A 24,754-nucleotide genomic window follows, 5' to 3' on the forward strand; every position below is an offset into this window, starting at 1 on the left:
ATCAGAATCCATCCCTGGTGCATGAGGGGGCTTTTTGGAGCCAACTACCTATGGTGGCACACCTCATGCATCCTTGAGGCAGGGGGAAGGGCTTGGACTTGCCTCTACTGGATGTGCCTCCCCATAGGAGGCCTTGCATTCTTGTGGGGAGGAATGGGGGGTAGGTTGGGGAAGGGGAATCTTTGATTAGTGTGCAAAATAAATGAAAAAATTCTTTTTTATAAACTTAAAAAAAGTATTTATTTCATAGAATTGGAATACAGTTTAAGTGAATTAATGTTTAGCATATTTTAAGTCCTATGCAAATGCTAGCTTTCAAAATTAGTATTGCAGGATCAGAGAGATGGCTCAGCAGGTAAAGGTGCTTACCACCAATCCTGACAACATGGATCCTTGGGGATGTAAAAAGTAAACTCTAGTTATTTCCATGGTTGTATGAGATGCAACTATTCTGTTACCCCATAACTTCTCAACCAGTGATTTAAGACTCTACTGACTGTCCTTGTGGAAACCAATTACTATGTTACAGGTTGCAAGGTAATAATGATACATGACATTTTACATGTGGGATTGTTTGCATGTGGTATTTACAACAGAGATTATTTTTTTAAATTACACTCATGATATTCATTAATTATACTCATGATTTTAATCACATTTGTGGTATTCATAGATTACATTCACAATATTCATTCAAATATATATAAAAATTTTAAACGCCAAATGTCATTTATTGAAGGAGGGAGGAGGTCTTAAATACAGGCTTACAGCACAATGGGAGGACCCCGGAGGGCAGAAGTTCGCTACCGATGTTTTACAATCTTGCATCTGAGCTGTTAACGCCCATTATTCAGGATACACAAACAAGGAACTTCCCTTAAGCATTGAGGAGGGTGGAACCTGGCAGGGAAATAGCATTGGGAGGATATCAAGGTCAAGGTCAGCAAGCAAGGCAACAGTTACCCAAAACGGGGACCAGGGACCTACAGGTCCCCCTTTTATTAAAAAATGAGCTTCTGACTTGGGTTGCATGGGATGTCAGCAGGTCACCTTACCCATCATGGAGACGCCTGCCCAGACCACACAGGTGCTCTGTCTTAGGTTGGTGAGTGCCCCCCAGGAATTACCCATCTCTGAATACTCATTATCATACAGGCTCAATCGTGTATGAGCTGCAGAGTTAACTGCTGCCAAAGATCTCAAAGTGGCACTGGGCTTGCAATCTGTGTGTTTGACACAGAAAAGACCAACAGAGGTCCTATCTCATGCATAGCCAGTAGGCTAAAGGCAGCTGAGCCATTCCCTTCCTTAATGGGCCATACTGTACACTGGAGTCCTTGTAAGATAGTATCCCAAAAGCAACTGGAACTTGAGTTTATAAATTTATAATTTTCAAAGCCAATCGAGATGTATATAACTACTGAATTAAATTTATCATGCCCAATAGAATGGAAGATTAACAAACTATGGTAGCTACTTTTGTTGCCAGGGTCTCCACTGTGCTAGCTGTAGAGATTAGTGTGTAAAATGAATGAAAAAATTCTTTGATTAGTGTGTAAAATGAATGAAAAAATTCTTAATTAAAAAAAAAAAGAACTGAATGGCCAATAGCAAAGTAGGAGAGAGGACAGACAGTGCTGAAAGGCAGAAAGAATAAATGGAAGGAGAAATCTGGAAGGAGAAAAGAAGAACTGAGAGAAGGAGGAGGACTTCAGGAACCAGCCACCCACCTACACAGCCAGACATGGAGTAAGAGTATGATTTACAGAAGAGAGCAGGAAAAGCTCAGAGGCAAAAGGTAGATGGGATAATTAACTTAAAAGCTGACAAGAAACAAGCCAAGCTAAGGCCAGGCATTTGTAATTAGGAATAAGCCTCTGTGAGTGATTTATTTGGGAGCTGGGTGGTGGGCCCCACAAAACAGCAAAAACAAACAACAGTCCTCTACAAGAACAGTACATGAACTTACCCTTTGAGCCATCTCTCTAGCTCTAAAGTCTTACTTCTTTAAAAGTGTATCTCTCAGAATTGAATATATTTCTTCCAAGGTAGGATCAATGAATGCATATCAACATGTGGCCTAAGTTTGTTCCTGAAGAACCTGAAGGCTTCTGTGAAGTTCCATGAGATAAAGTAAACAGTCTCACTCTGTAACTGAGGCTAGCTCAGACATTGCTAGGTAGCCCAAGCTGGCTTTGAACTCATGATTCTCTTGCCTTTGTTTCCTGAATGTAGGACTACAAATGATAACACTAGGTCCAACTCTCTGGTAAATTGCTGTGCTTTTGTTTCTGTTTTGACACAGGATCTTACTGTAACAGCCCTGCCTGGCCTGGAATTCATTGAGCTCCACCTGCCTTTACCTCTCAACTGTCCAAGTGCTAGGATTAAAAGCATGGGCCCCCATGGTGGGCATCTGGGAAGTTCTATTCATCCCAATATTCATATAGTGTTCTTTCCTAAGAAAATGGAATATGATAACAGGAACAAACACACATGCACATTATTCATGTATTAAGTGACAGAGCTGGGCAGAAAGAGAAAGTGATGTAGCTGGGCGGGGAGAGTAAGTGAAAGGCAGAACAGAAAAGCATATAAGTGTGAGTATACAGGAAGTGGGTCTCTTTGGCGGAGGATCTCCAAATAGTAAGAATGTGGCTGGCTTCTTCGTGCTTTTCTGATCTCACAGCTTTTTACCCCAATACTTGGCTCCAGGTTTTTTATTAATAAGACCATTTAGCACTTCGTCCTACATATTAATAAATATGATTTCATCACAACTGACTACAGTCATAATCAATACAAGCCTTTTAAGATTTGCACAAATGGGAGGCCAAGGAGACAGCTCAACAGGTAAAAGTGCTAGGATGACCGGAGTTCAATCCCCAGAACCCACACAAAAACTGCAGCTGTGGATGCAGTAGGCCACACTTGTGATCTCAGTAAGGACAAGAGACAGGAGAATTGGCCAGAAGCTCAAGGATACAGTGTAGCAGCAAAACAAGAGAGACCCTGTCTCAAAATCAAAGTGAAAGGAGAGACCCAAATCCTGAAGATTGTCCTCTAACATCACATGTCCACCTGGGCACTGGACAATTAACAATCAATGGCCCAGCACATATCTGTAATATAAACAACTCAAGAGAAAAAGGGAAAGGGTGACAAGTTTAAGACCAGCCTATGCTACACAGCAAAACTCTGCCTCCACAAAGAGAGAAAGGAGTACAACCAAAAAGGGCCATGACATAGTCCCAGAATAACGAAAATCAAGCCTATTGACCTGGAACATTTCATGAGATACTCTCAAAAGTTCTATCACATTTAACCAACAAGCAGAGTGGAACAGTGTATTTTCACATTTTCATCTGCTCTTTGTTTTTTGGATATGCCCCTAATGAGTGTTCTGAATCTATTATTAATCATAAGGCAGCTTGCAGAAAAAAAAAATATTAGTTAGACTATATTTAAACAGAGAAATAGTTATAAAAATGCAATCATATTTCATTGAGGTTCAATTTTGAGGGTTCATCCTATTTCACCTAAATGTAAAAAACTACTTTCAAAATAACAACCTTTTTAATAGTTTCACTCACTCACACTTTCTTTTAAGACTATTTCTCTTATATTAATAAAATAATCTTTTGCTTTCAGCTCTTGGTATGTGATTGTGACTAAAATATAAAAGATGACAGAGCACTTATAAATTGCTATAAAGCCAATTCAACATCAAACTATTTTCCTCTATCTAAATCAATTCATTCTTCAAAGAACTTTCAAAATATATGGCTTACTTCCGTTTTTTGTACATTTATTCCACAAATATTCTTTAAGTGCTTGCTATAGTCCGCACTCACTAGAAACCGTCTCAGAGCAGGAACTAGTTCTATACTCCAAAAGTGAGCACAACTGGTCCCAGACTAGATATTCAGTACAGTCTTGTGAAATAGAGCCATGTACTAAACACAACTCTTTGGGTTTTGATTGTTTGTTTTGAGACAGGGTCTCTCTGTGTAGCCCTGGCTGTCCTGGATCTCACTCTGTAGATCAGGCTAGCCTCAAACTCAGAGACCCACCTGCCTCCTCCTCCCCAGTGCTGGGATTAATGGTGTGCGCCACCACCTCCAGCTTCCTAAACACAATTCTTACTAGCATTTTCATTAAAGATAGAATACAGAGTGCCAAGGGTGCTAGCTCATACCTGTAATCCTGACATTCAAGAGGCAGAAGCAGAAGGACTACCAAGAGTTCAATCAAGTCTAGCATGGCCTACATATCAAGTTCTAGGCCAGCCAGGACTTACTTCATAACAAGACCCTGTTTCTAAATTAGTGAATTAGTTTAAAAATACAACTAGTGAAGAACAATTATTTTAATACCCATCTTTACTTAAGCATGTCTCCACTGTAAAATTAAACACATCACTCTAAAGGCAGACGGAGAGGAGGAGGGGAGGGAAAAGTGGGATGGAGGGGAGAAAGGAGTAGAGGGAGGGAGGAGAGGAGGAGAGAGAGAAGGAGAGGGGAGGGGAGGAAGGTGATTCTCAAAGAACTTACTTGCTGACTTCTTTATACTGGGCTATCTCTTCAATATAAAGCAGGTCATGCAACCGTGACTGATAGTTAGCCTTGGTCAATGATTTGTCTAAAACGGACTGTGTAAACAGCTGGTCAGCAGAAAGAGGAATTTGGTATCTGATCAGAAGGCTCTTCTCCAAGTCAGTAGTTTCATTAGGTTCAAAATCTACAATAGTCTTAGAAGAAGAATCCCAGCGCTTGGCTGTGGTTACCAGCTGCTGTTTTGCATGCATCAGATATTCAAGATCTAAAGGAAAACAAGAAACACATTTATAAAGGAACACAGTATTATATTTTCAAGTGAATAAGTACTCATTTTTATAGCAGAGTTTCATATACGAGAGCTAAAATTCTTAAAAATAAAACAACACAAAACTTATTGAAAGAGTTCTTTCCCATGCCTGACATATCTTCGATCATTTTAACAAAATAACATTGCTAGGAATCCATGTGAGAACATCTTTTTATACAGTAGGCTAGTCATGCCACAAAGAGTTATTTTTGAGTTACCATTCCGAACTTAACTCTTCAATCAAGAGACACCTGAACTGCAGGGGAAACCTGATCAATCCTTGTATGACAAAATGGACCGAGTGATGGTTAACCTTCACTTTCCTCCTCAGCCTGCCAGTACCTGCCCCATAAGAGAAAGAGAAGAACCAAGGCTTGAAAGTGTCAATCTTTGCTTGTGTGGCAAGCACAGAGCTCTCTGAACATCACCTTGCTACCAGCACCCATCTGTTAGAAGACATGGATGTACAACACTGCCAGCTCCTTGGAACATGTGATAGGAAGTCATCTGAATGCCACTTCCCAAAAGGCCATAAAACTCAGCAAAATTATACTGTAAGCAGGGCACAAAGTCAAAACCAGGAACTGTCCAGTTCTGGCATCTTTGAAAGAGATGCAACACAGACCAGCAAAGATGAGAGCCACAGGAGCTCACAGTGTACCATCTGAGACTTACTGGGTAGAGCGTGCCCACCCAGAAAAGCAAAATTAGCCAAAAGGTAGAAAGGTGTCTAACTGACTCGTTAGACAAAGGTTCAGTTTTAATAGAAGAGGAAAGACTTCCCTACTTCAGACAGAACTCAGGGGAAGTCACATCAAGCTATCCCTCAATTAGAACAGGCATGACTGCAATCTCCCGTTCAGTTAGTAGTCTGGCAAGTTTATTTATTATTTTGTGGTGCTAGAGATCAAATCCAAAACCCAACATAGTCTACCACTGAACTAACACCCCAAGCTCTGGTGTTACAACCTCTAAATGTCACATATGCATTATAAGCACGCATGCAGTCATTCACAAAAAAAGTCATAACATAGCAAGTATCTTAATAGCTTTTTGTTTGTTTTTTTTTCTTTGGGGGGGGCTGTATCCTAATATCTTAATTAAAATATTTAAGGACCCTAATTTCTAACTTTTGATCCTTGTGAAAGCTTTTGTGTAAGAGTGTTGCTATTTCTTAGACAGCAACTTAAGTACAATTATCATAGCAGTAAAGATGAACTGCCCATTGAAATTACACTTCAAACTACTCTAGGGGCTGGAGAGATGGCTTAGCAATTAAGAACACTTACTGTTCTTTTCAGGACAAGAGTCTGACTTTCAGCACCCATGACAGATGGCTCACAACCACCTCCATGAGAGCTGACACCCTCTTCTGACACCCATAGGTACAAACACACATGACATACACTAATAGACACACACACATACACACACTCTCTATAAATAAATAATTTTAAGTGAAAAATACACTATACTGAATCAGGCATGCTAACATGCATCCTTAATCTCAGCACTGGAAAGATAGAAAGGCAGGCAAATCTCTGAGTCTGAGGCTAGCCTGATCTACAGAGTGAGTTCCAGGACAGCCGAGAACACAGAGAAACCCCACCTCGAAAAACCAAAAATAAAAATTAAAAAAAAAAAAAGAAAAAACTTAGTGTGTAGAAGGTGGGAAATTTACATTTCATAATTACATTATAGATTTTATTTAAGTGACTTTAGACTATACTTGAAGCAACACATTCTCATGTCATTTAAAAATTACTGACTACTCCTATATCCCTTAAGGGGCTTGGAGAAAAAAATAACAGACCAAAAACAGTATCCTGAGAATGCTATGGATGACATGTTAAAACCTGCACAAATTATACAGAAATTCAACTTCTTTACTTTTGACTAGAAGTATTTAAACTTTGGGGATTTGGCATAAATTTTTTGACATTTTATGTAGATAGCATCATAATCTACACTTTGGTTTTTAGGAAATTCTCAGTGTCTTGAGTAAGCAGCCCCACAAAATTTTCAAACAATGTTAATTTTTATCCCATTTCATTTTTTGGAGGTGTGGGGCAGGATCTCACTACATAACCCAGGCTAACCTAGAACTCATGATTGGTTCCCAAGCACTGGGATTAAGTGATGAGCCACCATACCTAGCATTTGTTAATGACTAAGTGTAGCAGTAGAGAGAAGACACTTGAAAACATCCAGGTGTGCCAGCCTCGGAAGGTCATGAATGTGAATGGTTGGTGGCTCCTAAGGAGCTTTACAGAACTCATTCTCCTGGGAACCCGAGTCAGACTTCTGCCTCTGTTCTTCATTCTTCTTCCTTATGTTTTTGTTTGTTTGTTTGTTTATTTGTTTGTTTCCCTCTTAGTTTTGAAGGGGTTTTGGGGGGGGGATTTTTTTGTTATTTTAGAGAGTGTTCTGATGGGCATCAAAGAAACTCCATATGGAGTTTACTTTCTTTGTGGCAAGTTAGCCACTGGGCAAAAAACTGCCCTTGTCTCCAAGTTGGACAAGCAGGACACAAAAGAGACTGCAGAACTTTGTCAAGACAAGGTGGGACAGTCCTTCAAAAATCTTGCTTCACAGAAAAATCTGTCAGACATGCTAGGCCTATTGAACGCCCCAACATGCAGAGGAACTTTGGGTGACTGTACAGGTAGCCTGATGTCCCTGTCATTAGGTAACATTTTAACCTTCTGGGGTCTTTGATAGAGCTGAAAACTATAGTTTTCCTTAGTTATAATGAGTATATTAGATATAAAACTTTAGACTCACCAAGATTAGATAGATATTTTCACTAATTTTGCCAAATACAAATGGATTAGTGTTACTGTAATTCTTACGTAATAACTGATTTTGTTGTAGATAATCTTACTATGTTAAAGTTAAAACCTTACTTTTTAATTAGACAAAAATAGGGAAGTACTGTGGAATAATTCTCTTGTATACTGTAAAGATTTGTCACTTGAACTGGTTTAATAAAACACTGATTGACCAGTAGCCAGGCAGGAAGTGTAGGTGGGGCAACCAAACTAAGAATGCTGGGAAGAGGAAGGGTGGAGTCAGGAGTTGCCAATCAGATGTAGAGGAAGCGAGATGAGAATGCTGTACTGAAAAAAAGATACCAAGCCACATGGCTAAACACAGATAAAAATTATGCGTTAATTTAAGTGTAAGAGCTAGTTAGTAATAGGCCTGAGCTACTGGTCAAACATTTATAATTAATATAAGCCTCTGTGTTGTGATTTGGGAAGTGGCTGCCAGGTATTTACGCATTGCTGGTGGGACAGAAACTTCTGCCTACAGTGTTCCTCTATAATAGCTTTATGGCTAGAACTTGTAGTCATCCCCCTGCTTCAGCTTCTCAACTGCTAGAATTACAGGTCTGAGCCACCACACCTTGCTCATTCCTCTTACCTGACAAAGAAACTGTTAAACTGTGTAAAGACATACTAATTTACAGTGTTTAAAGGTGATTACTTCTTGAGTCTCTCTTATGAAGAAGGTAAAGTTCCCCCATGAGACACTGGACAACACCTGCTCCTACAGATATGCTCACTGTCATCCCCAGCTGTAGCTCCTGCACCTGCGATCATCAAAACCAGACTTAAGTAATGCTCAGGATGCTGAGCAGCTCTTTATCCATGGTATGTATGTTCCCTTAACCTATACCAGCCTAAAATGAATCACACTCTGGAAAAAGGCAAAAAAATGAACAGGCTTGGACAATATTCACAAATCCACTTAGGAGAGTTTAATCATGCTTATTAACACTGCTCATTAACCAACTCTTATAATACTAATCTCCAAGCAAACCTGACAGGAATTACAAACTTCAGGAATGTGCTACCCTGAGGTATGCCTAGTAGGCAGAAGCTGTAAATACATATAAGAGAAATCCACAGAAAATTAAACTGAACTATACCTAGAGGGCACTTGTCTAGCATGGGTAAGAGCCTGCAATGGATCCTCAGCATCACCAAAAACTTAACCAACAGGATATACTTCACAACAAGGGCTGCCACTCTCAAAAATAGCCAGCTCTGGGCTACAGAGCACTTGATGCTCTTCCAGAAGACCAGAGTTCAGTTCCCAGCACTTGCATTAGGCAGCTCCCAGCTGTCTATAACTCCAGCTCCAGGGAGCAAACAATTCTGTCCTCTGAGGACACCTCAACTCATTTGTGCATACCCACATGCAGACACGCACACCTACATATAATTGTAAGAATAATAATAAATTTTTACAAAAATAGCCAACTCAACTAGAATAGCTAGTCTGACACAAGAAATACTTCCCAATATCCTTAGGCTCTCTGACATTAAGACTAGCAACCTGCTTGCATTCCAGCCACATAGTTATTATCCATTATAATATAGTATCCAAAGGAAAACTTTGCTTTGAAATATGAAATGCAACCAATTTAAACAGTATCTTAAATGGGGCCTGGAGACTGCACAAGAAGATGGTGAGAGGAAAACAAAGCAGAGCTGGCTCAAAGGAATTCAATAAATGTAGTTTACTAAAAGCAGCTCCAGGGCTGGAGAGACAGCTCTGGGGTTAAGAGCACTGACTACTCTTCCAGAGGTCCTCAGTTCAATTCCCAGCAACCACATGGCAGCTCACAACCATCTGTAATGAGTTCTGGTGCCCTGTTCTGGCCTGCAGATAGAACACTATATACATAATAAACACTGTATATATAATAAATAAATAAAGCTTTAAAAAAAAAAGCAGCTCCATTTACCTAACAGCAAGATAAAATGCTTCCTAATTTCAAAGTTAGACCCCACACTTTTCCTTAGAAGATCAAAGCTTTGGCCACTCACATTAAAAAGAAAACGCAAGCACACATTAGCTCCCAACTAGCACTTCTGTCCCCATTTCACTATACTTCTCCCCATACTCCTACCCAGAGGCAACACGAAGCCTTCTTGGCTATGCCAACCACTAGCCCCTATTCTCCCTCTTTAAGAGGCTAATAAAAAGCTGGCACGCACGCACGCACGCACGCACGCACGCACGCACGCACGCACTGAAACATAACTACATATGCACACAAAGCTATGGCAGATATGGTGGTCCATGCTTTTAGTCCCAGCATCTGAGAGACAGAGACAGGCAGATCTCTGAATTTAAGACCATCCAGGGCTACATAGAGACCCTGTCTCAAAAAAAAAAAAAAAAAAAAAAGTATGAAATTATCAAAGAACAAACTTAACAAGTAAATAGTAAAAGACAAAACCAAACTTGTTTCTTAATTGGACAGTGATGGCACAGATCTTTAATTCTGGCAAAGGGGTGGGAGGGTGAAGCAGATCTCTATGAGGTCAGCCTGGTCTACAGAGTGAGATTCAAGACAGCTACACAGAGAAACCCTGTCTCATGGGGGAAGGGGAGTGATATCCCACATAACCACACTGAAACTGTGAAGGCAGCAGGCAGCTTCTCCACGTGCTGTCATTCATTACATTGACCTTTGATGACAAACTTTAAAACCTTCTTTTTCTAAGGTGTTGCTGCTCATACACTGTTCATGGCCAAAAGATAAGTGTCCTTAGTTTGCCATCAACTTTGGCAATTGGAAATCATTTTTAGGGTGGACTAAATTTTGTGGTGATGTTATCATGTCTTGCTAGATTCACAGCAGAGAAATGAATACCATGCTTCCAGATTCAAACCTAAGAATAAATTTTAAATATGCTGCTTCCAGACGTCCAAAACACAATTCCAAATCAACATCTCCAAACTCTCCTATCAGTGGAAGCTATGTAAACAGTATGCAAGGAAAGCCGACTAACTTCCTTTCCTCACAGGTGCCTTTTACTACACATTTTGTGAGTTGTATCTTCAAATTTACCCAAAGACAATTTTAATAAAGAGCAAATTTTTCTAAACCTCAATAACCAGGAAAACAACTAAGGGGAAAAAAAAAAGAAAAGCACAGTTGAAGTCACATACTTACTTCTTCAACAGTTTGAGGGTTACCATAGAACTACATTCCCTCATGGCCCATAAATGGACACTGCAGATAATAACAATAGTGTGAAAAAGAAGGGGAAAATATCAAGCTGGAGAGATGGCTCAGGGGTTAAGAGCACTGAATGCTCTTCCTGAGTTCAATTCCCAATAACCACATGGTGACTCACAACTATCTATAACAGGATCTGATGTCCTTTTCTGGACTGCAGGTATACACACAGAACATTCATACATTAAATATAAATACATAAATTTTTTTTAAAATTTTTCAAGACGGTTTCTTTGTATAACAGTCCTAGCTGTCCTGGAACTCACTTTGTAGACCAGGCTGGCCTTGAACTCACAGAGATCTACCTGCCTCTGCCTCCCAAGTGCTGGGATTAAAGGCGTGCACCACCACCACCACCACCACCACCACCACCACCACCACCACCACCACCTGGCTTAAATAAATAAAATAAAATAAAAAAAGAAAGAAATCTATGGAGTTTTTAATTCAACTCAAAAGCAAAATTAACTAAGGAAGAGTTTTTAGTTCAATAATTAACAATGAACTAGGAGAATGCCATCTGTCATACAACTGGACTGTGAGTCCCTGCATCCCACTAAGGCAGTGAAATACCACCATCATCATCAGTCTGAAGAACACATCCAGCCTTTGGTAGCAGAAGCACAGAGAGAGTGAACAGCACTCCTTATCAATGGAGCTGCAAGTAACATCAGTGGAGATGGCCCAGTAGGGCCAAATGTCTGACCTCATGGAAGAAAACTATTTTTCCAGTAGTATTTAAGGATAAAACTTGCTTGCTTAGCAGTGTGCTGGCTAGTTTTCTGTCAACATGATGAAAGCTAGAGTCATTTGGGAAGAAGTGAAAAACTGGTTCCATGGTTTGATCTGTAGATAGGTCTATAGTGCATTTTCTTAATAAGAGATTGGTGTGGGAGGGCCCAGCCAATTGTGGGTAGTATCACCTCTGGAATGGTAGTCTAGCCACCTCTTTCTATAGGAAAGCAGACTGAGCAAGCACTCCTCCATGATCTCTGCATTAGTTCCTGTCTCCAAGTTAATTCCCTGTTTGAGTTCCTGTCATGACTGTCTTCAGTCATCAACTGTGAACTGGAACTTTCCTCCCACAAGTTACTTCTTGCTCATGGTGTTTAACGCAGCAAGAGCAAGCTCAGAAAGAAACTGTACCAGGAGTGAGATAATGCTGTGATAGACTTGATCATGTTTTGGGAGGATTGTAAAAGGACTTTGGAACTTTGGGCTGGAAAAGCCACTGAGTGGTCAGAGCTCTGTGGGCAGTTTTGTGGGCCTTAGAAAAATAGTGCTCAGAACAAGACAGTAAAGCATCAATCTTCCATGGCCACCACCTCAGTTCCTGCTACCAGGTTCTTGCCTTGAGGTTCTGCCCTGATTTCCCTGGATGATGGACTATAAACTTTAATACAGGATAAACCCCTACCTCCCCAAGTTGCTTTTAGTCATGGTATCCCCCAAGTTGCTTTTAGTCATGGTATGTTATCACAGCAATATAAACCCATTGACAACACCAATAAATTGCCAATCAAGTAGAAGAAGCAAGCAGCAGAGATAGACATTTCCCACTTAAATTCCAGTTTTACTTCATCACTAAATTTCTTTGCATACTAAACCAAACTATATTGAAACTCATAACATAATGAAAACAAGATAGACCCCAGATCCGATTCAGTTCCAAACTACGTTCTCAGACCTGTGCCTTGAACAAGACTTATCTCTTTACTGTAAACCAGGGACATCCCAATAATGAATAAGCTGAGCAGAAAGTCAAAAAGACTCTCTTGTCACCTGCAAACAACTTGGCAAAGTAACTGTCTTGCTCTTGTGTTTCTGGATGTTGTCCACACAGGTAGTACAGGAAATGACAGAAAATACAATACTGTCAATTCCTTTCTAGCAGCTCAGAGTAAGTAGGGAACAGAACAGTAGTTATACTTTATCAAGGTTTTATCCTCAAATTCTTTGGTGACAAGAACTCTGTACTAATAGTTTTAAAAAGACTGACTATAAAAATAATTTAAGGGGGCTGGAGAGATGGCTCAGAGGTTAGGAACACTGACTGCTCTTCCAGAGGTTCTGAGTTCAATTCCCAGCAACCACATGGTGGCTCACAACCATCTGTAATGGGATCTGATGCCCTCCTTTAGCATGCAAGCACACATGCAATAGAGTACTCATACACATAAAAAAATAGATATTAAAAGTAATAATAATAATTTTAAAAAATTTTAAGGAGACTGGAAAGATGATGAAGTAGTTAAAAGCGCTGGCTGCTCTTCCAGAGGACTTGAGTTCAATTCCCAGCATCCACATGGCAGCTCATAACCAGTTATAACTCCAGTCCTAGGCAATCCAATGCCCTCTTCTGGCCTTTGTGGGCACCAGTCATGCATGTGATGCACAAACAGATATGCAGGCAAAATATTCATAGACAAAAACAAAATAAAAATAATTGGAGGGGGGTAGGAGTTTCAAGAGAAACAAATTTCTCTGTGTAACCACCCTGGATGCCCTGAATGCACCAGGCGTGGTGGTGTTCACCTTTATACCAGCACTTGGGAGGCAGAGGCAGGTGGATCTCTGTGAGTTTGAGGCCAGCCTGGTCTACAGAGCGAGATCCAGGACAACTAGGGCTGTTACACAGAGAAACCCTGTCTCAAAAAACCAAAAAGAAAACAAAAAAATTTTAAATTTAAACTTAAAAGCCACTGAAACAGGAAACAAATATTATAGTATGACTATCCTGTCTTTGTTACTCAAGAATTCTGTTAGGACTCAAAACACACCTACAGAAACAAAAACATTTATATACCCAAAAAACACTGGAATTAAAAAAAGAGTAAGATATTCAATGATATCAATTTTAAGAATAAGAAAACTAAGCCTGGGGGCTGGAGAAATAGTTCAATGGTTAGGAGCACAGGCTTATCTTCCAGAGGACCCAGGTTCAATTCCCAGAACCCATATGGCAGCTCATAGCTGTCTATAGTCCAACTCCAAGAGATTGGACATCCTCACATGGACATACATGCAAGCAAAACACCAATGCACATAAAATAAAAATATATAAATCACTAGGAAGGAAGGAAGGAAGGAAGGAAGGAAGGAAGGAAGGAAGGAAGGAAGGAAGGAAGGAAGGAAGGAAGGAAGGAAGGAAGGAAGGAAGAACTAAGCTGAATGTAGTGATGCAAACCTTTAAACCTAGCACTGTAGCATGAATCTTAACAGATCTTATTAATAAAAACAAGTCCGGGCTGGGTATTGGGGTGAACGCTAGAAAATCAGAGAAGCAGAACAAGCCACAGCCACCTCACCTTGCCAATTCCTCAGCTGATCCTGTTTCCTCAGGCTGGAAGCCTCTGTGTTCTTATCCGAATGGATCTCAGCTGAACAGCTGCTCAAACGCCTGAAAGATTAACCAGCTCTAGTTCCTCATCCTCACACCTTAAATACCTTTCTGCCTCCTGCCATTACCTCCTGGGATTAAAGTCACCATGCTTGGCTGTTTCCAGTGTGGCTTTAAACTCACAGAGATCCAGGCAGATCTCTGCCTCTGGAATGCTAGGATTAAAGGCGTGTGCTACCACTGCCTAACCTCTATGTTTAATATTCTCTGACCCCAGATAAATTTATTAGAGTGCACAATATTTTGGGGAACACAATACCACCACATAGCACTCAGGAGGCAGAGGCAGAAGGGATCTTATGAGTTCAAGGACAGGCTGGTCTACAGAGTGAGACCTTGCCTCGAAAAAGAAAAAAAAGAACAACAGAAGAAGAAAACTGAGGCTGGAGACATGGCTCTCTCACACCCATGGTATACGTGCGTGCACACACACACACACAAGAAAGAAGAAGAAAACTTTCAAATCTAGAACTGGGCTTGCAAGATGTCTCAGTGAATAAAGGCACTGCCACCAAGCCTGACAATCTGAGTTTGAGCCCTGGGATCACATAGTAGGAGAGAACTGACTCTCAAAAAGTCCTCTGACCTACACACATGTTCTGCGGCATACCTGTGCCCCTCTCCCAATCAATAAAGTAACCTGCTTGGTGGTAAGTGCCTTTATCCGCTGAGCCATCTTGCCAACCTGAAAACAACGCTTTTAAATGCCTACTATGAGCTAAACCTGACAGACATACTGCTAGTCCGCATACTCATCTAAAGAAGGTATACTAGGTCTATTCTCTAAATGTTTCCCCTTCAAGCTGGAGATATTAAGATCTCTACCTAGAGCCTCAGAGACAAGTAGAAAACCAAGATTCCCATCCAGCTCTGTGTGATCTCATTACCGCTCCTCTTCCAGAAGAGAAATACACAGACAGCTGTCAAAGTGTCCCTCTTCCCTAGCCCATCAGAGGACCCTGAAGTCACCTTCACTACTTTGACTCATCAGCTGTTCTACCTGCAACATTTCCCTTAACTTTTTTTTTTTTTTTTAATTTCCAAGATAGGGTTTCTTTGTGTAACAGCCCTGGCTGTCCTGGAACTTAATCTGTAGCCCAGGTTGGCCTCGAACTCACAGAGATCTGCCTGCCTCTGCCTCCCAAGTGCTGGGATTAAAGACGTGCGCCACCACCGCCTGGCTTCCCTTAACTTTGTATTGCAGACATTTAACACCCACTAGTGTGGATTCTTAACATTTATGGGAAAACAAGCCATGAAAACAAGCACTACTCTAAGACCAAACTTCTAAAACAAAATCCATCTGGACGCTAAAGAGAAGAGTTCCTTTTCTTCTCTTTCTACAATTCCAACCTCCCCCTAACTTCAAACAGTGCAGTTCTGAAGTCCTGTGAGTGCAGTCAGGCCCATTCCTAAAGATCTGCCCAGGACCAAGTCCTCACAAAACCTACAACATTTACCATCTAGTCCTTCATCAAAAGATTTGTTATACCCTGTGCTTTTATTTGTATTTTATCTACTGGCATATCTATTTTTGGCTATGGAAATTAACATATTTTTGTTCTTACTGAGAAAAGTGACAAAATTACATACAAGTAAATAAAATGTAAATGAGATCAAATGAGGCAGAAAATGAAATAAAATGAAGCCTGGGTTACATTAGCATACACAAAGACGACATCGCCTAACAACAAAAGCTTGGCATAAATGTTACTACAGTAAAGGCCAGTCATGGTCATACATACTTGTAACTCCAGTGCTGGGGAGGCTGAGGCAGGAGACTTGAGACTTCAAGGCCAGCCTAGGTTACTTAGTGAGACTCAGTCCCAGAAAAATAAAAGACGGATGGATGGGTGGGTGGGTGGGTGGGTGGGTGGGTGGATGGATGGATGGATGGATGGATGGATGGATGGATGGATGGACGGATGGACGGACAGATGGACGAACGGATAGCAAGTAAGTATATCCATTAACCTCAACTTGCAGGGGGAAAAAAAGAGAAAGAAGAGTTCCACTGCCCAGTTACCACGTCCAAACCACAGCATCCTAGTGTCTGCTCATGAAAATAAAACTATTCCAGGTTCTAATGAATGGGACACTGGAACTTGGGGCAAAGATCCTCTACATTATGGTTAGTTCCAGTAAGCACAGTACCAAGTTTCATATCACTTACTACATGGTGTCATCAAAGCAATCTTTAATCATTTGTTTAATAAATTAAAGCACCTAGAATCCAACCAAGAGCCACAGAAGTGTGGGCTGCCCTTTCCCTGTCCTGTTGGATTTAGGCATCAAATTTCAGTACAGGCACCAGCAACAGTATACAAAGCAAGTCAGCTGCAGCAGCACGCATGCAGGCGCTCTGTGCTGAAACAGGGAGCCTTCCCAAAGCACCAAGCAGATCCTGCTGAGATACCTTGCCCTCCTTAGCAGCAGTGAAGGCATCTGCTGCTGACTCACCACTGATATTGAGGGCTTTTCCTTCAGAGATAATGTAGTAACATTAGCAAAGCTAACTAAACAGTCAGTAGGAAATGGAAATAGACACTGTAGATAGATACATTATCACCCTTAGAAAGACAATCGAGTCAAACAAGTACTAAAAGGTCTGGCTGTGCTAAAACCATCTTACTTTAACAGGAAATTGCTAGACCGAAACAGACCTAATTATCTACTCGTGTAAGGTAAGTTTTGGGGACTTCAAAGCAAGATTTGCCTGATGACTGCATGAAGAGATCAAGGCACAACCTGACCCATGTTGGTCAGGGTTATGGTCATTACCCAGTGAATAAGTCAATTAACATGGGAATTTTCCCTTTTTATTCCCTCCCTATCTGTGAAATATTTAGGGGTCAATACACATCTTTCAATTTTGCCTTTTAATACATTGCATTGGGGGAAAAAAGTCTAAATATTACCTTCTGTAGAAGCTGCATCAATCATTACTCTTTGCATGAGTACTGGCTCCAATCCAAAGTCGAAAACTATGGTTTGGCGAAAAGTTCCAAATATTTCTGTGTTAAATGCTATCCCGACTTTATACACGTAATGATCTAATCCATTTTGGGCCATCTTTCCTCCTATCCATTCTTGACAGTTTTCAGGGACTTCTTGTGATACCTGGGTAGTACTATCTCCGGCAGATATGGCAATGATACTAAAATGAGGACGATGAGCATCATAAAGCAATGCTACCCGATACAGCATTCTTGCAGGCTACAAGGAAGTTAAAATAATTCATTGAGTACAAGGGGGTGAAAATTCAATTGTAACTGGGCTCTTCAATGACAATATTCCCGGAAGGGCCTGCTACTCCCCATGTTTCTAAGATACTATGATGTCCAACAAACTGTGCTCACAAGTTATTTAAGAAGAAAACAAAAACCAAAACAATGGTTAAATCAAAGTCTCTACATGATATACGTATGCTACTTCATCAGCCTCCCTAGACTTTCTGCATATGTTCACCTTTCCCTGTGGCAAAGTCTGCCACCATGGATCCACCTCTAACTGTGCTGACAGAGCCTCACGGAGGAAGCCTTCACAGGAGGACAGTTACCTCTGAGGGCACTGGACCGGGTTCAGGGCTGAAGCTAAACATTCCATCTCAAGATGCAGATGGTGCTGAGAAGAAACACCACTAAAAAGAACACAAACTTCTCCACCGAACAGATTCACTGAAAAGTTAACTCTACTCCAATCTTAAACTGCAACCATCATAATTTAAAATGTGAAGCACTGCAGAAAAATGTCTCTTATTGAAAACCGCTCTCTAGGGCTGGGGATAGAGCTCAGTGGTAGAACACATGCCTAGCATGGGCAAGGCCCATGAAACACAAAATATAAAAATAAAATAAAATAAAAATGCACATTATTACAGAATTTGTGACTTCATCAACTGAAATCCTATAAAAATAGATCTTCATTAAAAAAAAATCTTAGAACTGCCAGATTAAACAATTCAAATATCAAACAGTTCATTGTAAGCCATGAACCCCACCCTACATTCCAAGTTTAGAAGTATGTCAGACTTCTTTACCAAATAAATAAGAAAGTGTCCTACATAGCTAAATGGATCTTACTTCAAAGTGGAAAAGGATATTTAATGACTGAAATACAGAAACCCACTTTGGCACAATACAGAGTCTACATAAAATGTATTCAAAGTAAATCATTTTTAACTCTCTCTTAAAAGGCATTTAAAGTCCAATAAATAAGCTTCAAGAAACTGAACAAATCTGATAATCTTTAATTAGCATGTGGTTCATACCTTACAGGTCAGAGCAAAAGTCCATGTCTGGTGAGATTTTTTGGTGTTGACGGTGACCGACAGGTCAGGGTTGTGCTCCACCTGAACTCCCTCTATGCATTCGCTAAGCTGAAAGCAAAGAGCAATTCCTGTTATAGTCTGAGGGTGAGAAACCAGCAAAGTAACAAGTGTCAGCCATGAGCACAGATGGAGCGCTTGCTGACCAAGGGATTTTACACACTCCTTTCCAGCCATTCTTACAAGAGAGACATGTGATACAGCCAGAAGAAAATTAACAACCAAAACCTGAGAATCAAAACACCCCTAAATGAAGGTCATTACTATAGAAGTTGCATACCTTCAGACAAACATTCATTTCTGCCTTTCACTTTAACAAATAAGCCAGCTTCTGTTACTAAAAACACCACTTTATTAAGAACACATTCTCAGCCAGATGGTGGTGGCACATACCTTTAATCCCAGCACTGAGGAGGCAGAAGCAGGTGGAATCTTGTGAGTTTGAGGACAGCTTGGTCTACAAAGTGAGTTCCAGGACAGCCAGGGTTACACAGAGATACCCTGTCTCAAAATACAAAAACAAAAACAAGAAAATAGAAAAAAAAAAAAAGTGTTCTTAGAAGACTTTTTAAAGAGATAGCTACAACTGAGCACACGAGGAAGCAAATATGAAACAGCGCACTGCTTAGAGCCAGAGCAGCAGAAGGCAGTCAGTTAGTTCTTACCACTTTCTCAGGAGACAGTGAGCTCATCCACTTCTCTATCAAGGTTTCCATGTAGCTGCCTGAGAGCTGTTTGTTCTCATTTTGCTGCTTCAGTTTTATTAACCGGGAGGCGTATCTTTTCTGCCACTCTGCTAATTCTTCCTGGGAATGTGCTGAAGTACACTGGGCACCATACCTACAGATTCCTTGCTCTAAAAACCTAAGAGGAACAGGAAAGACTGTTTTATGTACATTCAACGTTTTTTTGTGTAGGGAGGGAACACTTGAGGGTCTTTTGAGACGGGTTTCTCTGTGTTGCCCTGGCTGTCCTGGAAACTCACTCTAACTCACTCTGTAGACCAGGCTGGCCTCAAACTCAGAGATCCGCCTGCCCCTGTCTCCCGAGTGCTGGGATTAAAGGTGTGTATCAACACTGCCCAGCTTGTTCAACCATTTAAGGATATCTTCCACCATTTGCCCTCTTCCTCCTCAGTATTTTTGTCTCAGTCAGAAGACAAAAATCTTAAGAGGCCGGATTTATACTGCCAAGTCCAAAGATGGGAGAAGAGGGTGGCAGACGGACACTCATGAGAGTCAGGGCAGCAACCCTGACTCCAGTACCCCCCGACTTTGTGCTTAGGAACATGGTAAGCTTAAAGCACAATAACATATTGAGACCCCTCTGGCCCAAATAAGATATTGAAGACGTAATTCCTTTGTGCTCCCTTAGACAACAGAATCTTCCTGAAGCAGTACTGACATCCAGTGGACTAGCTGTTCACACAGCCATGGCCTGAGTCCCCAGACGGCATGAACTCCAGACACGCTCTGCATACTAGGCACCTCAGAGCACCACCTCTACCTTTACCTTCCAAGGGGATGCTTGTCTCTTTCTCTATTACTTCACTAAAACTACTAGCTACTGTTAAGTCCCGAAGAAATTCAGGATGAAAGTTTCATAGTTCAGAGTCACAAACTCATGCCACAGTTCCTCAGTTCTTCAAGAGTTAAATCGAGAAATGTTGACTTCAAAGGACACAGAGCTAATGACGCCTCAGTGTCTGTGATTCTGAACCCTCAGCTTACCAGCTGGGGCTGGAGCTCCATGGTACATCACCTGCCTAGCCTGAGTGAGGGCCTGGGTTCAATCCACAACTTCAAACACTAGTGATCAGAGACAACAATAATACAGTGCATACTTCAATCAGTTGGATTTGGAGTGTTCTTAGCACAAAGAAATGATACATGTTTAAAGTGAAACTGTTTTGGTCCCTATACAATACACATACTTACCAAATACTACATATACAAACATACACACAAAAAATTAGATGTCACTCAAAACTCATGGTTTTTATAAAAGAAAACTGATGATCTGATGGTCAAAATAAGAAAACCAAATTGCTTTGATCATTAATTTTAAAAAAAAACTACTTTAAGGCTGGGTGGTGGTGGCACATGCCTTTAATCCCAGCACTTGGGAGACAGAGCCAAGCAATCTCTATGGGATCCAGGACACCAGAAATACATAGGAAAACCCTGTCTCTAAATAAATAAATACATAAATACATAAATACATAAATAAATAAATAAATAAATAAATAAATAAATAAATAAATAAATAAATAAATAAATACTTTAAAATGCCCAGCCTGGTCTATAGAGCAAGATCCAGGACACCAGAAATACACAGGAAAACCCTGTCTCTAAATAAATAAATAAATAAATAAATACTTTAAAATGCCCTGCAAAACTATGTAATGTATGATTTTAGATCAGTAAAAACATTTAAAAATTGATGAAAGATCCTCTGAGAAAAAATTAAAGTACATTTAACAAAACAAACAAGACAGATACAATATGTGGACAACTTTAAATTGGAAAACACACTCTAGATGAACCCTGACGGTTCATCTGCCCAGTGTCTCCAAAGCATCCAAAGTGAACGTGAAGCATGTGACCATAGCATGCTGATGATGATTAAATCCTCACTTGCTTCAGAAAACGTGCAAAATCGTGTATTTGCCTTTTATATATACACGGTATGTTTTCATGCTACAAAAAGTTGTCTATGTTTTCCTAAGTTATTTCACTACCTATCAGGTAAAAGCCCTGGCTGCATTTCCAGAGGACCCAATGTCAATTCCCAGCCCCCACACGGCAGCTCACAACTGTCTGTAACTCCTGTTCAAGGGGCGAAGCCGACACCCTCTTCAGGCCTCTGTAGGAAACAGACACATACATGGTACACAGACCTACGTGCAGATAAAACACTCATACCCATAAAAATAAATGTTAAAAAATTATTTCCCTCAAAAGAAAAGGGGTCTCTTCTCATCTAGACTCTAATGCTCCTCAGGTTTCTTTTTCAAAGTATCATATTGGCTCCAATAACTTGGCACCACAAGGACTCGCAGTGTCTACTAGTTCAGTCCTTGTCTCCACTCCCAAGTCAAGCTGTCATCTTGACTGTGTCCATCACTCTGCCAGGCAGTTCAGGGCAGCAAGGTCTATGCGAAGCCCCACCAGCCACTCATGCTTATAAAAGGAACTGATGAGCTCGCCTTTTAAAATGGGACTTTAGTTTACTTTCTACATTTTCAGAAATAATTAAGTATTAATAGAGTCACATCATTAATTCTGAAAGTCCTTCAAATATAAAGTACTCATAAATTCCATATATAAGAATTACATGCCGGGTGGTGGTGGCGCATGCCTGTAATCCCAGCACTTGGGAGGCAGAGGCAGACGGATCTCAGTGAATTCGAGGCCAGCCTGGTCTACAGAGCAAGATCCAGGACAGGCACCAAAACTATACAAAGAAACACAGTCTCGAAAAACCAAAAATATATATATTTCTTACATTACCTTTTACACAAAGTATATTCCTCGCTGCTTGTGATTCCCCTGGGTGGCGGGCGGAAATGCCAACCGTTACAAGACCCTAGGGAGTAATGAGGACATAATTTCCAACATTTTAATGTCTAAGACATTTGTCATCCTACATGATTTAAAACAGACATGCAAAGGTGCCCCTACCAATCAACTAAGTTAGTCAATCGACTCTATAAAACAGCATGCTGCTGTGGTTGGTAAAAATTAGATGTCACCCAAAACTCATCATTTTTATAAAAGAAAACTGATGATCTGATGGTCAAAATAAGAAAACCAAATTGCTTTGATCATTAATTTTTAAAAAACTACTTTAAGGCTGGGTGGTGGTGGCACATGCCTTTAATCCCAGCACTTGGGAGACAGAGCCTGAGCGGCTAAATCAGGTTGGTGGCACTGACTCTGATCTGACAGGTGGTGGGCTTCCTCCTAGGGCAATTTCTCCTCTGAGAACTCAGATGCTTGTCATTTCCTGAGCACAGGATGCATTTCTCTGAGAAACTCCTTCAGGAATGAAAACTGACTGTCCAGCAACCACTGCACACTGAGAGAGACGCCCCTGAAGACCTATCTGGGGCACATCACTACAGAACGTTGTATAACCGAAAGGAAGCGCCAACAGTTAAGCATATACAGGAGCCAAGTGCATAAATTTCTGAATACAAATGACATTGATTGTTCTAGATGAAGTTCCAAATAAGCCGCCATTTTCTATCCTTACACGTTCCTGTCCCTCCCCTAGGGGACAAGACAGATATTCTGCCAGGCTAAGCTTAAAAGTTGTGCTTCATCCATTACTAGCTAGGTGACTTGGGGAAACCACTGAGTCTCAATAAATATTCATTTGGACCCTGAATATGCAGGTGAAGACAAGCCCTGAGAAGTCAGCCACGTTAGCATGGAGTAGACACTTCAGAGCAGGCTGGGAGAGCAGGCCTACTTGTGCGCACCTGCAATCCACGTGCTCACAAGTGGAGCACCAGAAGATCAAGGCCAGCCTCGGCTACACAGCTATCTATGGAGTTAACATTACTCAGTTCACCCAGGGAAAGGTTTCAGAGAGAGGTTTGTTTTCATCTACACCTACTTCTAATGTTTATATCCTTTCCTACATCTCCAACTATAGAGACTATACTCAGGCACTTTCCTCCCAGAAATTCTTCAATTAAAAGGCAAGGGCCGGACACTTGGCTCAGTCTGGGAGGAAGGGACTGGACCTCCCTGGACTGAGTCTACCAGGTTGATCGCAGTTCTCGGGGGAGGACTTGTCCTGGAAGAGGCGGGAATGGAGGGTAGGCTGGGGGTAAGGGAGGGGGTGGGAGGGGAGAGAATAGGGGAACACATGGCTGATATGTAGAACTGAATGGTATTGTAAAATAAAATTTATTGTAAATAATATATATATATATATATATAAAAGGGCAAGGGCCATAATAGAGTCAGCAGAAGTCATGACAAATTTAGTACTTACCTTCATCTAAGTCTTCCACATGACATCCAGAGAGGACATTACTTGTTGCTGTCTGCAATTTTCAAATGAAAAAGGTGTAAGAGAAATAAAAAGTACTGACTGGTGCAGGGTTAAAATGAGGAGGGAACTGCAGAGATGGCTCAGCTGTAAAAGGAACGTGCTGCTGTAAAAGGACTAGGACTTGTCCCAGGACCCACAAGGCAGCTCACAATCCTCATTGACTCAAGTTCCAGGAGACCTCATGTCCTCTTCTGGCCTCTATGGTCACTGCTGACACATGGTATGTACATACACATGCAGGCAAAACACTCATGCACATAAAATAAAAGTAAAGCAAATTTTTAAGTATTAGAAAATAATAGAAATCTATTTGGAAGTAATATTTTTGCTCTTTCTAGTGCACTACCAGAGCATGGAGATGAAGTCCCTCCCAGCTGCCCTCCCTGCAGTGGAAAGGCATCCTGCTACCTGAAGAAAAGACTACACTCTGGACCCGCTGAGCAGGCAGCTGCCACCCATGTGCTGCCTTCTCTCTCCTGCTAACACCTGAAGAGCGACCTGGCCAGAAAGAGGGCAGCTATGATTCCTCAGTTCTAGCTTTCCTGACCCTACCTGCCAAGTCCTCTTCCATCTGGGACAGGCCTTTCTTCTACAACGGGCTGCAAGGCGAGGGTCTCTTCTCACTGTCTCCCTAAGACAAGTATCTCACACACACTTCGCTTTAGTGCAGCACCGTCTCAGCTGGGTCACTGACAGTGTGAAGACTGGTCACCAACAGCACAAGCTGTCTTTCTGCTCTCCAATCAGTCCCCAGAGTAGCTCTCACATGGTGAGCACCTTAAACACAGCGTGTGCAAAACAAAATTCACCAACTCTACTCCAATTCTAAGCCTCTCTAGTACTCATCTCAAGGAGAAGGAATCTTCCCCTGAAGACAGTCACACACTGCAATCTCTTTTTGTTTTGAGATTATTTTGATTACATTTTCTTTGTTTTGTATTCATGTTAAGTGTATGGACACACATGGCGCAGCAAGAGTGTGGAGGTCAGAGCAAAATTTGCAAGAGTCGGTTCTCTCTCTCCACTAAGTGGGTTCCAGGGATTGAATTCAGAT

At 41.1% G+C, this 24,754-nt stretch overlaps 1 protein-coding gene across 3 annotated transcripts in view; it reads right to left on the bottom strand.

Annotated features, from left to right (window-relative positions):
• The window catches only part of Helz (helicase with zinc finger), a 157,781-nt gene that overhangs the window by 79,449 nt on the left and 53,578 nt on the right, over positions 1-24,754 (bottom strand). For all 3 annotated transcript variants that reach the window (XM_028865232.2, XM_037200965.1, XM_028865233.2), the window contains 6 exons: positions 23,641-23,692; positions 22,146-22,221; positions 19,299-19,497; positions 18,577-18,684; positions 17,225-17,522; positions 4,554-4,821 (listed from right to left, as the gene is read on the bottom strand). In XM_028865232.2, the coding sequence (XP_028721065.1) occupies positions 4,554-4,821; positions 17,225-17,522; positions 18,577-18,684; positions 19,299-19,497; positions 22,146-22,221; positions 23,641-23,692 (1,001 nt within the window). The remainder of the gene's footprint in view (positions 1-4,553; positions 4,822-17,224; positions 17,523-18,576; positions 18,685-19,298; positions 19,498-22,145; positions 22,222-23,640; positions 23,693-24,754) is intronic.

Source organism: Peromyscus leucopus, chromosome 8b, assembly GCF_004664715.2.
Source record: "Peromyscus leucopus breed LL Stock chromosome 8b, UCI_PerLeu_2.1, whole genome shotgun sequence".
NCBI classification, from domain to species: Eukaryota; Metazoa; Chordata; class Mammalia; order Rodentia; family Cricetidae; genus Peromyscus; species Peromyscus leucopus.